General features: G+C 54.5%; 1 protein-coding gene across 1 annotated transcript in view; it reads left to right on the top strand.

The window, feature by feature from the left end:
- The window catches only part of pou2f2b (POU class 2 homeobox 2b), a 333,861-nt gene that overhangs the window by 188,249 nt on the left and 131,953 nt on the right, over nucleotides 1-13,659 (top strand). The window contains exons 9-10 of the mRNA XM_087980873.1: nucleotides 2,263-2,448; nucleotides 13,046-13,187. Coding sequence (XP_087836999.1) covers nucleotides 2,263-2,448; nucleotides 13,046-13,187 — 328 coding nt within the window. The remainder of the gene's footprint in view (nucleotides 1-2,262; nucleotides 2,449-13,045; nucleotides 13,188-13,659) is intronic.

Genomic DNA, 13,659 nt, shown 5'->3' with positions numbered 1-13,659 from the left:
CGGTGTCCCTGTGTTAGTCTGCACTCACACTGAGTTCCTGTGTTAGTCTGCACTCACACTGAGTCCCTGTGGTAGTCTGCACTCACACTGAGTCCCTGTGTTAGTCTGCACTCACACTGAGTCCCTGTGTTAGTCTGCACTCACACCGAGTCCCTGTGTTAGTCTGTCGGCACACTGAGTCCCTGTGTTAGTCTGTACTCACACTGAGTCCCTGTGTTAGTCTGTACTCACACTGAGTCCCTGTGTTAGTCTGCACTCACACTGAGTCCCTGTGTTAGTCTGTCGGCACACTGAGTCCCTGTGTTAGTCTGCACTCACACCGAGTCCCTGTGGTAGTCTGCACTCACACTGAGTCCCTGTGTTAGTCTGTACTCACACTGAGTCCCTGTGTTAGTTTGTACTCGCACTGAGTCCCTGTGGTCGTCTGTTGGCACACTGAGTCCCTGTGTTAGTCTGTACTCACACAGAGTCCCTCTGTTAGTCTGTAGGCACACTGTGTCCCTGTGTTAGTCTGTACTCACACAGAGTCCCTGTGTTTGTCTGTAGGCACACTGAGTCCCTGTGTTAGTCTGTCCTCACACTGAGTCCCTGTGTTAGTCTGTACTCACACTGAGTCCCTGTGTTAGTCTGCACTCACACTGAGTCCCTGTGTTCGTCTGCACTCACACTGAGTCCCTGTGTTAGTCTGCACTCACACTGAGTCCCTGTGTTAGTCTGTACTCACACTGAGTCCCTGTGTTAGTCTGTAGGCACACTGAGTCCCTGTGTTAGTCTGCACTCACCCTGAGTCCCTGTGTTCGTCTGTAGGCACACTGAGTCCCTGTGTTAGTCTGCACTCACACAGAGTCCCTGTGTTAGTCTGCACTCACACAGAGTCCCTGTGTTAGTCTGCACTCACACTGAGTCCCTGTGTTAGTCTGTACTCACACTGAGTCCCTGTGTTCGTCTGTCGGCACACTGAGTCCCTGTGTTAGTCTGTACTCACACAGAGTCCCTCTGTTAGTCTGTAGGCACACTGTGTCCCTGTGTTAGTCTGCACTCACACAGATTCCCTGTGTTAGTCTGCACTCACACTGAGTCCCTGTGTTCGTCTGTAGGCACACTGAGTCCCTGTGTTAGTCTGCACTCACACAGAGTCCCTGTGTTCGTCTGCACTCACACAGAGTCCCTGTGTTAGTCTGCACTCACACTGAGTCCCTGTGTTAGTCTGCACTCACACTGAGTCCCTGTGTTAGTCTGCAGGCACACTGTGTCCCTGTGTTAGTCTGCACTCACACTGAGTCCCTGTGTTAGTCTGCACTCACACTGAGTCCCTGTGTTCGTCTGTCGGCACACTGAGTCCCTGTGTTAGTCTGCACTCACACAGAGTCCCTATGTTCGTCTGTAGGCACACTGAGTCCCTGTGTTAGTCTGTAGGCACACTGAGTCCCTGTGTTAGTCTGCACTCACACAGAATCCCTGTGTTAGTCTGCACTCACACTGAGTCCCTGTGTTAGTCTGTGGGCACACTGAGTCCCTGTGTTAGTCTGTGGGCACACTGAGTCCCTGTGTTAGTCTGCACTCACACAGAGTCCCTGTGTTAGTCTGTAGGCACACTGAGTCCCTGTGTTAGTCTGCACTCACACAGAGTCCCTGTGTTAGTCTGCACTTACACTGAGTCCCTGTGTTAGTCTGTAGGCACACTGAGTCCCTGTGTTAGTCTGCACTCACACAGAGTCCCTGTGTTAGTCTGCACTTACACTGAGTCCCTATGTTCGTCTGTAGGCACACTGAGTCCCTGTGTTCGTCTGTAGGCACACTGAGTCCCTATCTTCGTCTGTAGGCACGCTGAGTCCCTGTGTTAGTCTGTGGGCACACTGAGTCCCTGTGTTAGTCTGCACTCACACTGAGTCCCTGTGTTAGTCTGTAGGCACACTGAGTGTTCTGAATGTAGTAAAAGTGTTCCTGGTTTGTTGTGAATCTTCGCTGAAAATGTGTTGCTGGAAAAGCGCAGCAGGTCAGGCAACATGCAAGGAACAGGAGAATCGACGTTTTGGGCATGAGTCCTTCCTTATTCCTGAAAAAGGGCTTTTGCCCGAAACGTCGATTCTCCTGCTCCTTGGATGCTGCCTGACCTGCTGAGCTTTTCGAGCAACACATTTTCAGCTCTTACCTCCAGCTGCTGCACCCCTCACTTTCTCCTTCTTGTGAATCTTAAGTAACCTTCTCCTCCGCTGTGCTCGTGTTTAATTTTCTGGAATCCCCATTTGATGTTTTTTGCAGGCAGTGACTCGGCCAGGCCTCCCCGGGTCCATCGCCCACGAGCCCCATCTGCAGGGTATCCCCCAGACACAAACAACCAAAGGTGTGGAGGCCCCGTCACATCCCGAGGAGCCAAGTGACCTGGAAGAGCTCGAACAGTTCGCTCGAACCTTTAAGCAGCGGCGCATCAAGCTTGGGTTTACCCAGGTCAGTGATGTCACCTGGACCCAGTGCTCTGAGATTTCCAGGGAGCTTGGACAAGCGCCGGCTTTCTTCTGTCAAGCGTAGGAGACTGAGGTGGGGGTGGGTGGGGAGCACCTTAAGGAGCGGTGTGAGATTGTGAGGGACATGGCTAGAGTGAATGCACTCAGTCTTTTTCCCAGGATTTGGGACTTGAGCATTGGAGGGCATCAGTGTTAGGTTAGAGGGAAAGAATACAAGGGAACCTGAGGGGCAACGTTTTTTTGCAGAGAGGGTGGTATAAATGTGGAATGGAGTGGTTGTGGTGGGTACATTAACAAAAGCATTGGACAAATACCTGGGTAGGAAAGGATTCAAAAGATATGGGCCAAGGGCAGGGAAAAGGGCTGAGTGTGGATGGGCATTTCGGTCGGTATGGACCAGTTTGGACCAAAGGACCTGTCTCCGTGCTGTAGCACTCTGACTCTATGACTCTAACCCTTCTGGGATAGAGCATTCTTGAGCAAACTAGCCTGGGTTGGTTGTCAGTCTGCTGTGCAGGCCACCGGAACAGAATTATCTCCTCGTCACCCCAGGTTGCAAGTGAAGGTAGTCTCTCTCTCTCTCACTCTGTGTGCTGCAAAGCCAGACTACAGGAAGCAAGCCATTGGGAGGACTCTGAATGTTGGAGGACAGTCATGGTCACTCAGCTTCAGAACAGCAGACTGTTAACCACACTGCAAAACCAGAGAGCGTGAAGCTGACTTTAGCTGCAATTGTTAACACAACTAAAGTATTCAACAATCCACTTTTAACAAATGATTCGGAGACTGATCAGTCGGTTTTCCTTTTGAATTTTTATGTTTGTTCGACTCTCGACTGTACATTGAGTTAGTATTTCAAACTTTGTGCAATTGTTGACGAATTGACTCGTTGTCCGGTTGAATTGCCTATTTGTCTGAGACATGCTCCTTGATGAAAACCCTTGGAAAAAGACATGACGAGATAAGGGATCGTTTTTAAAAAATCCTCATGAGATTCGATGATGAAAAAGCAAGCCACTTCATCCCCCCCTTACCCATAAGAGTTTTCTGAATTTGAAAAAGTGCGTGAATAGGCCAGGAGCACACGGGTGGGACTAGTTTAGTTTGGGATTACGGATTAGTTAGACCAAAGAGGCTGTTTCCATGTTGGCATGACTCCATGACTCCTTGCTCAGTGTTAAATCACTCCTTGACAGTGTCCCAAACTGCAGGCACATGTTTCCTGTGAAGAGTACACAAGGACAGGGCTTAAAAAGCCAGTTTCAACTCTACTGGAGTTGACTAGTGGGACTGAACATTCCCCAGCCAGTCTGAGTGAATGCTTTTTAATCAAGGGACAACCAAGAAATTGATTAAAAAATGAAACCTCGCAGATATTTGCAATCCTGCAGTGTACATAAAAATGTAACGGAAAAGCTTTGATGTGGTTGCGGAAAAATGATGTTTGGTTAATACAAATAGGGGGTCTGTTACAGGAAGACTCAGGACAGTTTATCATTGGGAACAGATAATTGACGGAAAAGCTAACTGGAGTCTGGCTGGAGAATTTCACCAAGAGTAGCTCATCAGTGGCAGTACGCCAGATTGAGCTGGTCAGGTCCTCATGGAAACAGACAGGAAAACAGACACGACCTCATCCTTCCCAATCTGCCAGCTGCAGATGGAGCTGTCCAGGACAGGATCACCTGAGAGCAACCGCAGCACTGTCCTTGTGGAGATAAGTCCTGCCTTCACATTAATGATAACTCCATCGTGTTGTGTGGTACTATGACCATTCTAAATGAGAGAGGCTTCGAACAGATCTAACAACTCAAGACTGGGCATCCATGAGGTGCTGTGAGTCTTCAACAGCAGCAGGACTGTACTCCAGCACAATCTGTAACCGGAGGGCACAGCCTATCCCTGACTCAACCATTACCATCAATTCAAGGGATCAGCCCTGGTTCAATGGAGAATGGAGGAGGGCGTGCCAGGAGCAGCACCAGGCATACCTGAAGATAAGGTATCAACCTGGTGAAGCCACTAAGGAGGACTACTTGCACGCCAAACAATGTAAGCAGTAAATGACAGACAAAGCTGAGCCATCTCAGAACCAACAGATCAGATCTAAGCACTGCAGTCCTGCCACATCCAGTCATGAATGGTGGTGGACGATTAAACAAGTCATTAGAGGAGAAGGCTCCACCAATATCTCCATTCTCAATGATGGAAGAGCCCAGCATATCACAGCCAAAGATAAGGCTGAAGCTTTCGCAACAATCTTCAGCCAGCAGTGCTGAGTGGATGATGCATCCAGGCTTCCTTCAGTGCTCCCCAGCATCATAGGGACCAGTCTTTCATCAATTAGATTCGCTCCACGTGATTATTAAGAAAAAATCAGAGACACTTCAAAACTTACAAGCCCTAACAACATTCTGGCAATAGTAGTGAGGACTTGTGCTCCAGAACTTGCCATTCTCCTAGTCAAGCTGTTCGAGTACAGCTGCACACTGGCACCTACCTCACAATGTGGAAAATTGCCCAAATATGTCCTCCACATAAAAAGCAGGACAAATTCAACCCAGCTAATCACCGCCCCGAAGGTCTACTGTCAATCTTTATTAAAGTAATGGAAGGTGTCACCAACAGTGCTATCAAACAGCACCAGGTCAGCAATAACCTGCTCAGTGACACCCAGTTTGGGTTCCGCCAGGGCCACTCAGCTCCTGAAGTCATTACAGCCTTGGTTCAAACATGGACAAAAGAGCTGAACTCCAGAGGGGAGGTGAGAGTGACAGCCCTTGATATCAAGGCTGCATCCGACTGAGTGTGGCATCGAGGAGTCTGAGCAAAACTGGAATCAATGGGCATACCTAGCTCATAGGAAGATGGTTGTGGTCGTTGGAGATCAGTCATCACAGCTCCAAGACATATCTGCAGGAGTTCCTCAGGGTAGTGTCCTAGGCCCAACCATCATCAGCTGCTTCATCAAGAGCTGAATTCCAGATCCTGCTGACTGTGCTGTAATGGGGTCTGCCCCTTGGGCTGTAATGGGGTCTGTCCCTTGGGCCGTGTTGTAATGAGGACGGTCCCTCAGGGTGTGCAATAATGGGGACTGTCCCTCAGGTTATGCTGTAATGACACTGTCCTTCGGGCTGTACTGGGGTCTGCCCCTCGGGCTGTAATGGGGTCTGCCCCTTGGGCGGTAATGGGGACCATCCTGCGGACCATGCTGTAATGTGGACTGTCCCTCGGGCTGTCCTGTAATGGGAACTGTTGCTTGGGCTGTGCTGTAATGGGGACTGTCCCTTTGTGCTGTAATGGGGACAGTGCCTTGGTCTGTCGTGTAAGGGGGTGTGTCCCTTGGGCTGTGCTGTAATGGGGTGGTTCCTTACACTGTCCTTTAATGGGGACTGTCCCTCGGGCCGTGCTGTCCCTCAGGCTGTGCTGTAATGGGGGCTGTCCCTCAGGCCGTGCAGTAATGGGGACTGTCCCTCGGGCCGTGGTGTAATGGGGACTGTCCCTCAGGCCGTGCAGTGATGGGGACTGTCCCTCAGGCCATGCTGTGATGGGGACTGTCCCTCAGGCTGTGTTGTAATGGGGACTGTCCCTCAGGCCGTGCAGTGATGGGAGCTGTCTCACAGGCCGTGGTGTAATGGGGGCGGTCCCTCAGGCCCTGCAGTAATGGGGACTGTCCCTCAGGCCGTGCTGTAATGAGGACTGTCCCTCAGGCCGTGCTGTAATGGGGACTGTCCCTCGGGCCGTGCAATAATGGGGACTGTCCCTCAGGCCGTGCAGTGATGGTGGCTGTCCCTCAGGCCGTGCTGTAATGGGGGCTGTCTCTCAGGCCGTGGTGTAATGGGGACGGTCCCTCAGGCCCTGCAGTAATGGGGACTGTCCCTCAGGCCGTGCTGTAATGGGGACTGTCCCTCAGGCCGTGCTGTAATGGGGACTGTCCCTCGGGCCGTGCAATAATGGGGACTGTCCCTCAGGCCGTGCAGTGATGGTGGCTGTCCCTCAGGCCGTGCTGTAATGGGGGCTGTCTCTCAGGCCACGCTGTAATGGTGGCTGTCCCTCAGGCCGTGTTGTAATGGGGACGGTCCCTCAGGCCCTGCAGTAATGGGGACTGTCCCTCGGGCCGTGCTGTGATGGGGACTGTCCCTCAGTCTGTGCAGTAATGGGGGCTGCCCCTCAGGCCGTGCTGTAATGGGGACTGTCCCTCAGGCTGTGCTGTAATGAGGATTGTCCCTCAGACCGTACTGTAATGGGGGCTGCCCCTCAGGCCGGGGTGTAATGGGGACTGTCCCTCAGGGCGTGCTGTAATGGGGACTGTCCCTCAGGGCGTGCTGTGATGGGGACTGTCCCTCAGGCCATGCTGTAATGGGGACTGTCCCTCAGGGCGTGCTGTGATGGGGACTGTCCCTCAGGCCGTGCTGTAATGGGGACTGTCCCTCAGGCCGTGCTGTAATGAGGATTGTCCCTCAGGCCATGCTGTGATGGGGTCTGTCCCTCAGGCCATGCAGTAATGGGGACTGTCCCTCAGGTTGTACTGTAATGGGGACTGTCCCTCAGGCCGTGGTGTAATGGGGACTGTCCCTCAGGCTGTGCAGTAATGGGGACTGTCCCTCAGGCGGTGCAGTGATGGGGACTGTCCCTCAGGCCGTGCTGTAATGAGGATTGTCCCTCAGGCCGTACTGTGATGGGGTCTGTCCCTCAGGCCATGCAGTAATGAGGACTGTCCCTCAGGTTGTACTGTAATGGGGACTGTCCCTCAGGCTGCGCTGTGACGGGCACTGTCCCTCAGGCTGTGCTGTAATGGGGACTGTCCCTCAGGGCGTGCTGTAATGGGGGCTGTCCCTCAGGCTGTACTGTAATGGGGACTGTCCCTCAGGTTGTACTGTAATGGGCACTGTCCCTCAGGCTGTGCTGTAATGGGGGCTGTCCCTCCGGCTGTACAGTAATGGGGACTGTCCCTCAGGTCGTGCAGTGATGGGGACTGTCCCTCGGGCCGTGCAGTAAAGGGGACTGTCCCTCAGTCTGTGCAGTAATGGGGACCGTCTCTCGGGCCGTGCAGTAATGGGGACTGTCCTTCAGGCCGTCCTGTAATGGTGACTGTCTATCAGGCCGTGCTGTGATGGGGACTTTCCCTCGGGCCGTGTTGTAATGGGGGCTGTCCCTCAGGCCATGCAGTAATGGGGACTGTCCCTCGGGCCATGGTGTAATGGGGACTGTCCCTCAGGCTGTGCTGTAATGGGGGCTGTCCCTCGGGCCGTGTTGTAATCGGGACTGTCCCTCAGGGCGTGAATTAATGGGAACTGTCCCTCAGGCCGAGCTGTAATGGGGACGGTCCCTCAGGCCGAGCTGTAATGGGGACTGTCCCTCAGGGCGTGCTGTAATGGGGACGGTCCCTCAGTCTGTACTGTAAGAGGGACTGTCCCTCAGTCCATGGTGTAATGGGGACTGTCCCTCAGGCTGTGCAGTAATGGGGTCTATTCCTCCGACGTACTGTAATGAGGACTGTCCCTTAGACCATGCTGTAATGGGGAATGTCCCTCAGGCTGTGGTGTAATTGGGGCTGTCCCTCAGGCTGTACTGTAATGGGGGCTGTCCCTCAGTCCGTGGTGTAATGGGGACGGTCCCTCAGGCTGTGCAGTAATGGGGACTGTCCCTCAGGCCAAGCTGTAATGGGGACTGTCCCTCAGGCCATTCTGTAATGGGGACTGTCCCTCAGGCCGTGCTGTGATGGGGACTGTCCTTCAGGCCGTGATGTAATGGGGACAGTCCCTCAGGGCGTGGTGTAATGGGGACTGTCCCTCAGACCGTGCAGTAATGGGGTCTGTCCCTCAGGTTGTGCTGTAACGGGGACTGTCCCTTGGACCATGCTGTAATGGGGACTGTCCCTCGGGCTGTACTGTAATGGGAACTGTCCCTCAGGCTGTGCTGTCATGGGGACTGTCCCTCAGGCCGTGCTGTAATGTGGATGTCCCTTGGGCTGTAATGGGTGCTGTCCCTCAGGCTGTGCTGTAAATGGGACTGTCCCGCATGCTGTGCTGTAGTGGGGACTATCCCTAGGGCCGTTCTGTAATGGGAACTGTCCCTCAGGCTGTGCTGTAATGGGGACTGTCCCTCTGGCCGTGCTGTAATGTGGATGTCCCTTGGGCTGTGTTGTAATGGGGACTGTCCCTTGGGCTGTGTTGTAATGGGGACACTTCCTCAGGCCTTACTGTAATGGGTACAGTGCCATGGACCATACTGTAATGGTGACTGTCCCTCGGCCTGTAATGTGGACTGTCCCTCAGGCCATGCTGTGATGGGGACTGTCTGTTGGGCTGTCCTGTAATGGGGGCTGGGGATTGTCCCTCGGGCTTTGCTGTGATGGGGACTGTCCCTCAGATTGTGCTGTAATGGGAACTGTCCCTCTGTCTGTACTGTAATGAGGACTGTCCCTCAGGTTGTACTGTAATGGGAACTGTCCCTCGGGCTGTACTGTAATGGGGTCTGTCCCTCAGGTTGTGCTGTAATGGGAACTGTCCCTCGGGCTGTACTGTAATGGGGTCTGTCCCTCAGGTTGTGCTGTCATAGGGACTGTCCCTCGGACTGTACTGTAATGGGAACTGTCCCTCAGGATGTGCTGACATGGGGACTGTCCCTCAGGCTGTGCTGTAATGGGGTGTGTCCCTCAGGCCATGCTGTAATGGGGACTGTCTCTTAGGCCGTGCTGTAATGGGGACTGTCCCTCAGGCTGTGCTGAAATGGCGACTGTCCCTCTGGCCGTGCTGTAATGTGGATGTCCCTTGGGCTGTAATGAGTGCTGTCTCTCGGGCTGTGCTGTAATGGGTACTGTCCCTCAGGCCGTTCTGTAATGGGAACAGTCCCTCGGGCCGTGCTGTGATGGGGACTGTCCCTCAGATTGTGCAGTAATGGGGACTGTCCCTCAGGCGGTGCAGTGATGGGGACTGTCCCTCAGGCGGTGCAGTGATGGGGACTGTCCCTCAGGCCGTGCTGTAATGAGGATTGTCCCTCAGGCCGTGCTGTGATGGGGTCTGTCCCTCAGGCCATGCAGTAATGAGGACTGTCCCTCAGATTGTACTGTAATGGGGACTGTCCCTCAGGCCATGGTGTAATAGGGAGTGTCTCTCAGGCCGTGCTGTGATGGGCACTGTCCCTCAGGCTGTGCTGTAATGGGGACTGTCCCTCAGGGCGTGCTGTAATGGGGGCTGTCCCTCAGGCTGTACTGTAATGGGGACTGTCTCTCAGGCCGTGCAGTGATGGGGACTGTCCCTCGGGCCATGCAGTAAAGGGGACTGTCCCTCAGTCTGTGCAGTAATGGGGACCGTCTCTCGGGCCGTGCAGTAATGGGGACTGTCCTTCAGGCCGTCCTGTAATGGTGACTGTCCCTCAGACCGTGCTGTGATGGGGACTTTCCCTCGGGCCATGTTGTAATGGGGGCTGTCCCTCAGGCCATGCAGTAATGGGGACTGTCCCTCGGGCCATGGTGTAATGGGGACTGTCCCTCAGGCTGTACTGTGATGGGGACTGTCCCTCGGGCCGTGTTGTAATCGGGACTGTCCCTCAGGGCGTGCTGTAATGGGGACGGTCCCTCAGGCTGTACTGTAAGGGGGACTGTCCCTCAGTCCATGGTGTAATGGGGACTGTCCCTCAGGCTGTGCAGTAATGGGGTCTATTCCTCGGACGTACTGTAATGAGGACTGTCCCTTAGACCATGCTGTAATGGGGAATGTCCCTCAGGCTGTGGTGTAATTGGGCTGTCCCTCAGGCTGTACTGTAATGGGGGCTGTCCCTCAGTCCGTGGTGTAATGGGGACGGTCCCTCAGGCTGTGCAGTAATGGGGACTGTCCCTCAGGCCATGCTGTAATGGGGACTGTCCCTCAGGCCATTCTGTAATGGGGACTGTCCCTCAGGCCGTGCTGTGATGGGCTGTGTCCTTCGGGCCATGCTGTAATGGGGACAGTCCCTCAGGGCGTGGTGTAATGGGGACTGTCACTCGGGCTGTACTGTTATGGGGTTTGTCCCTCAGGCCACGCTGCAATGGGTTGTGTACCTCAGGCCATGCTGTAATGGGGTGTGTACCTCAGGCCGTGCAGTAATGGGGTCTGTCCTTCGGACCGTGCTGTAATAAGGACTGTCCCTCGGGCTGTCCTGTAATGGGGACTGTACCTCAGGTTGTTCTATAATGGGGACTGTCCCTCGGGCCGTACTGTAATGGGGACTGTCCCTTGGGCCTTGCTGTGATGGGGACTGTCCCTCGGGCCGTGCTGTAATGGGGACTGTCCCTCGGGCCGTGCTGTAATGGGGACTGTCCCTCAGGCCGTGCTGTAATGTGGACTGTCCCTTGGGCCGTGCTGTAATGTGGACTGTCCCTCAGGCCGTGCAGTAATGGGGACTGTCCCTCAGGCCGTGCTGAGATGGGGTCTGTCCCTTGAGCCGTGCTGTAATGGGGACTGTCTCTCAGGCTGTCCTCTATTGGGGACTGTCCCTCAGGCTGCGCTGTGATGGGGACTGTCCCTCAGGCTGTGCTGTAATGGGGACTGTCCCTCAGGCCGTGCCGAAATGGGGACTGTCCCTCAGGCTGTGCCGTAATGGGGACTGTCCCTCAGGCCGTGCGGTAATGGGGACTGTCCCTCAGGCCGTGTTGTGATGGGGACTGTTCCTCAGGCCGTGCTGTGATGGTACCTGTCCCTTAGGCCGTGCTGTAATGGGGACTGTCCCTCGGTCTGTACTGTAATGAGAACTGTCCCTCAGTTTGTGCTGTAATGGGGACTGTCCCTCGGACTGTGCTGTAATGGGGCTGTGCTGTCATGGGGACTGTCCCTTTGGCCGTGCTGTAATGTGGACTGTCCCTCAGGCTGTGCTGTAATGTGGACTGTTCATCAGGCCATGCGTAATGGGGAATGTCCCTCGGGACGTGCTGTAATGGGGACTGTCGCTCAGACCATGCTGTGATGTGGACTGTCCCTCGTGCCGTGCTGTCCCTCAGACTGTCCTGTAATGGGGGCTGTCCCTAAGTCCGTGCTGTAATGGGGGCAGTTCCTCACAATGTGCTGTAATGGGGTATATCCCTCAGACTGTCCTCTAATGGGACGGTCCCATTGGTTGTGCTGTAATGGGGACTGTTCCTTAGGCCGTGCTGTAATGGGGACTCTCTTCGGGATGTGCTGTATTGGTGTCTATCCCTCAGGCTGTCTTGTAATGGGGACTGCCCCTCAGGCCGTGCTGTAATGGGGACGGTCCCTCAGGCTGTGCGATAATGAGGACTGTCCCTCACGCCGTGCAGTAATGGGGACTGTCCCTCAGGCCATGCTCTAATGGGGACTGTCCCTTGGGCCATGCTGTAATGGGGACTGTCCCTCAGGCCATGCAGTGATGGGGACTGTCCCTCAGATTGTGCTGTAATGGCAACTGTCCCTTGGGTTGTACTGTAATGAGGACTTTCCCTCAGGTTGTGCTGTAATGGGGACTGTCCCTCAGGACGTGCTGTAATGGGGACTGTCCCTCTGGCCATGCTGTAATGTGGATGTCCCTTGGGCTGTAATGGGTGCTGTCGTTCAGGCTGTACTGTAAATGGGGACTGTTCCTCGGGCCGTGCTGTAATGGGGACTGTTCCTCGGGCCGTGCTGTAATGGGGACTGACCCTCGGATTGTGCTGTAATGGGAACTGACCCTCAGGCTGTGCTGTAATGGGGTGTGTGCCTCAGGCCATGCAGTAATGGGGTCTGTCCTTCGGGCCGTGCTGTAATGAGGACTGTCCCTCAGGCCATGCTGTAATGAGGACTCACTCGGGCCGTGCTGTAATGGGGACTGTCCCTTGGGCCGTGCTGTAATGAGGGCTGTCCCTCAGGCCGTGCTGTAATGGGGACTGTCCCTTGGGCCATGCTGTAATGGGGACTGTCCCTCAGGCCGTGCTGTGATGGGGACTGTCCCTCGAATTGTACTGTAATGGGGACTGTCACTCGGGCCGTGCTGTAATGGGGACTGTCCCTTGGGCCGTGCAGTAATGGGGTCTGTCCTTCGGGCCGTGCTGTGATGGGGACTGTCCCTCAGGTTGTGCTGTAATGGGGACTGTCCCTTGGGCTGTACTGTAATGCGGACTGTCCCTCGGGCCATGCTATAATGGGGACTGTACCTCGGGCCGTACTGTAATGGGGTGTGTCCCTCGGGCCGTACTGTAATGGGGACAGTCCCTTGGGCCTTGCTATAATGGGGACTGTCCCTCGGACCGTGCTGTAATGGGGACTGTCCCTCGGGCTGTGCTGTAATGGGTATTGTCCCTCAGGCCGTGCTGTAATGGGGATTGTCCCTCAGGCCATGCTGTGATGAGGATTGTCCCTCAGAAAGTGCTGTAATGGGAACTGTCCCTCAGTCTGTACTGTAATGAGCACTGTCCCTCAGTCTGTACTGTAATGGGGACTGTCCCTCGGGCTGTACTGTAATGGGGACTGTCCCTCGGGCTGTAGTGTAATGCGGACTGTCCCTCGGACCGTGCTGTAATGGGCACTGTCCCTCGGGCTGTACTGTAATGGGGACTGTCCCTCAGGCTGTAATGGGGACTCTGACTGTAACAGCCTGTAATATCTCTGCAGGGAGACGTTGGCCTGGCCATGGGGAAGCTGTATGGGAACGATTTCAGTCAGACGACCATCTCCCGTTTTGAAGCGCTGAACCTGAGCTTTAAGAACATGTGCAAACTCAAGCCACTGCTGGAGAAATGGCTGAATGATGCAGGTATGTGACCTCTCACCCACAACAGGGCCACTCTGACTGGGCCGCGGTTCGATTTATTCATTGGGATGGGGGGGTGGGGGGCAGGGCCATCTTTGGCTGGGACAGTATTTATTGTCCATCTATAGTTGGCCTGAGGGCAGTTAGAAGTCAACCACAGTGCGGTTGGTCTGGAGTCACATGTACGCCTGGTAATGATGGGAAATTCCTTTGTGCCGGACATCAGTGAACCACCTGGGTTTTCCCGGCTGACAGTAAATTCCTGGTCATCATTAGACACTTAATTCCAGGTTCCTCATTGAATTCATATCCCATCGTTGGCTGTGGTGGGTTGTGAACCTGGCACCTCACAAGGAGCAGGCATGAAAAAAACTCAACCACTGCCCCCCATGTTGCCGCCGGGAGACCTGTGGGCCTTTGGGAGCCTGGCTCTGGTGGTGAGGGGCTGGGTTTCGGTGATCGACCCTTTCTTCAG

Source organism: Chiloscyllium plagiosum, unplaced genomic scaffold, assembly GCF_037043375.1.
Source record: "Chiloscyllium plagiosum isolate Xiang-an unplaced genomic scaffold, Cpla_swu_hap1 HiC_scaffold_38, whole genome shotgun sequence".
Taxonomy (NCBI): domain Eukaryota; kingdom Metazoa; phylum Chordata; class Chondrichthyes; order Orectolobiformes; family Hemiscylliidae; genus Chiloscyllium; species Chiloscyllium plagiosum.
The sequence above is the reverse complement of the archived record's forward strand: the minus strand, read 5'-3'. Positions and strand labels throughout refer to the sequence as shown.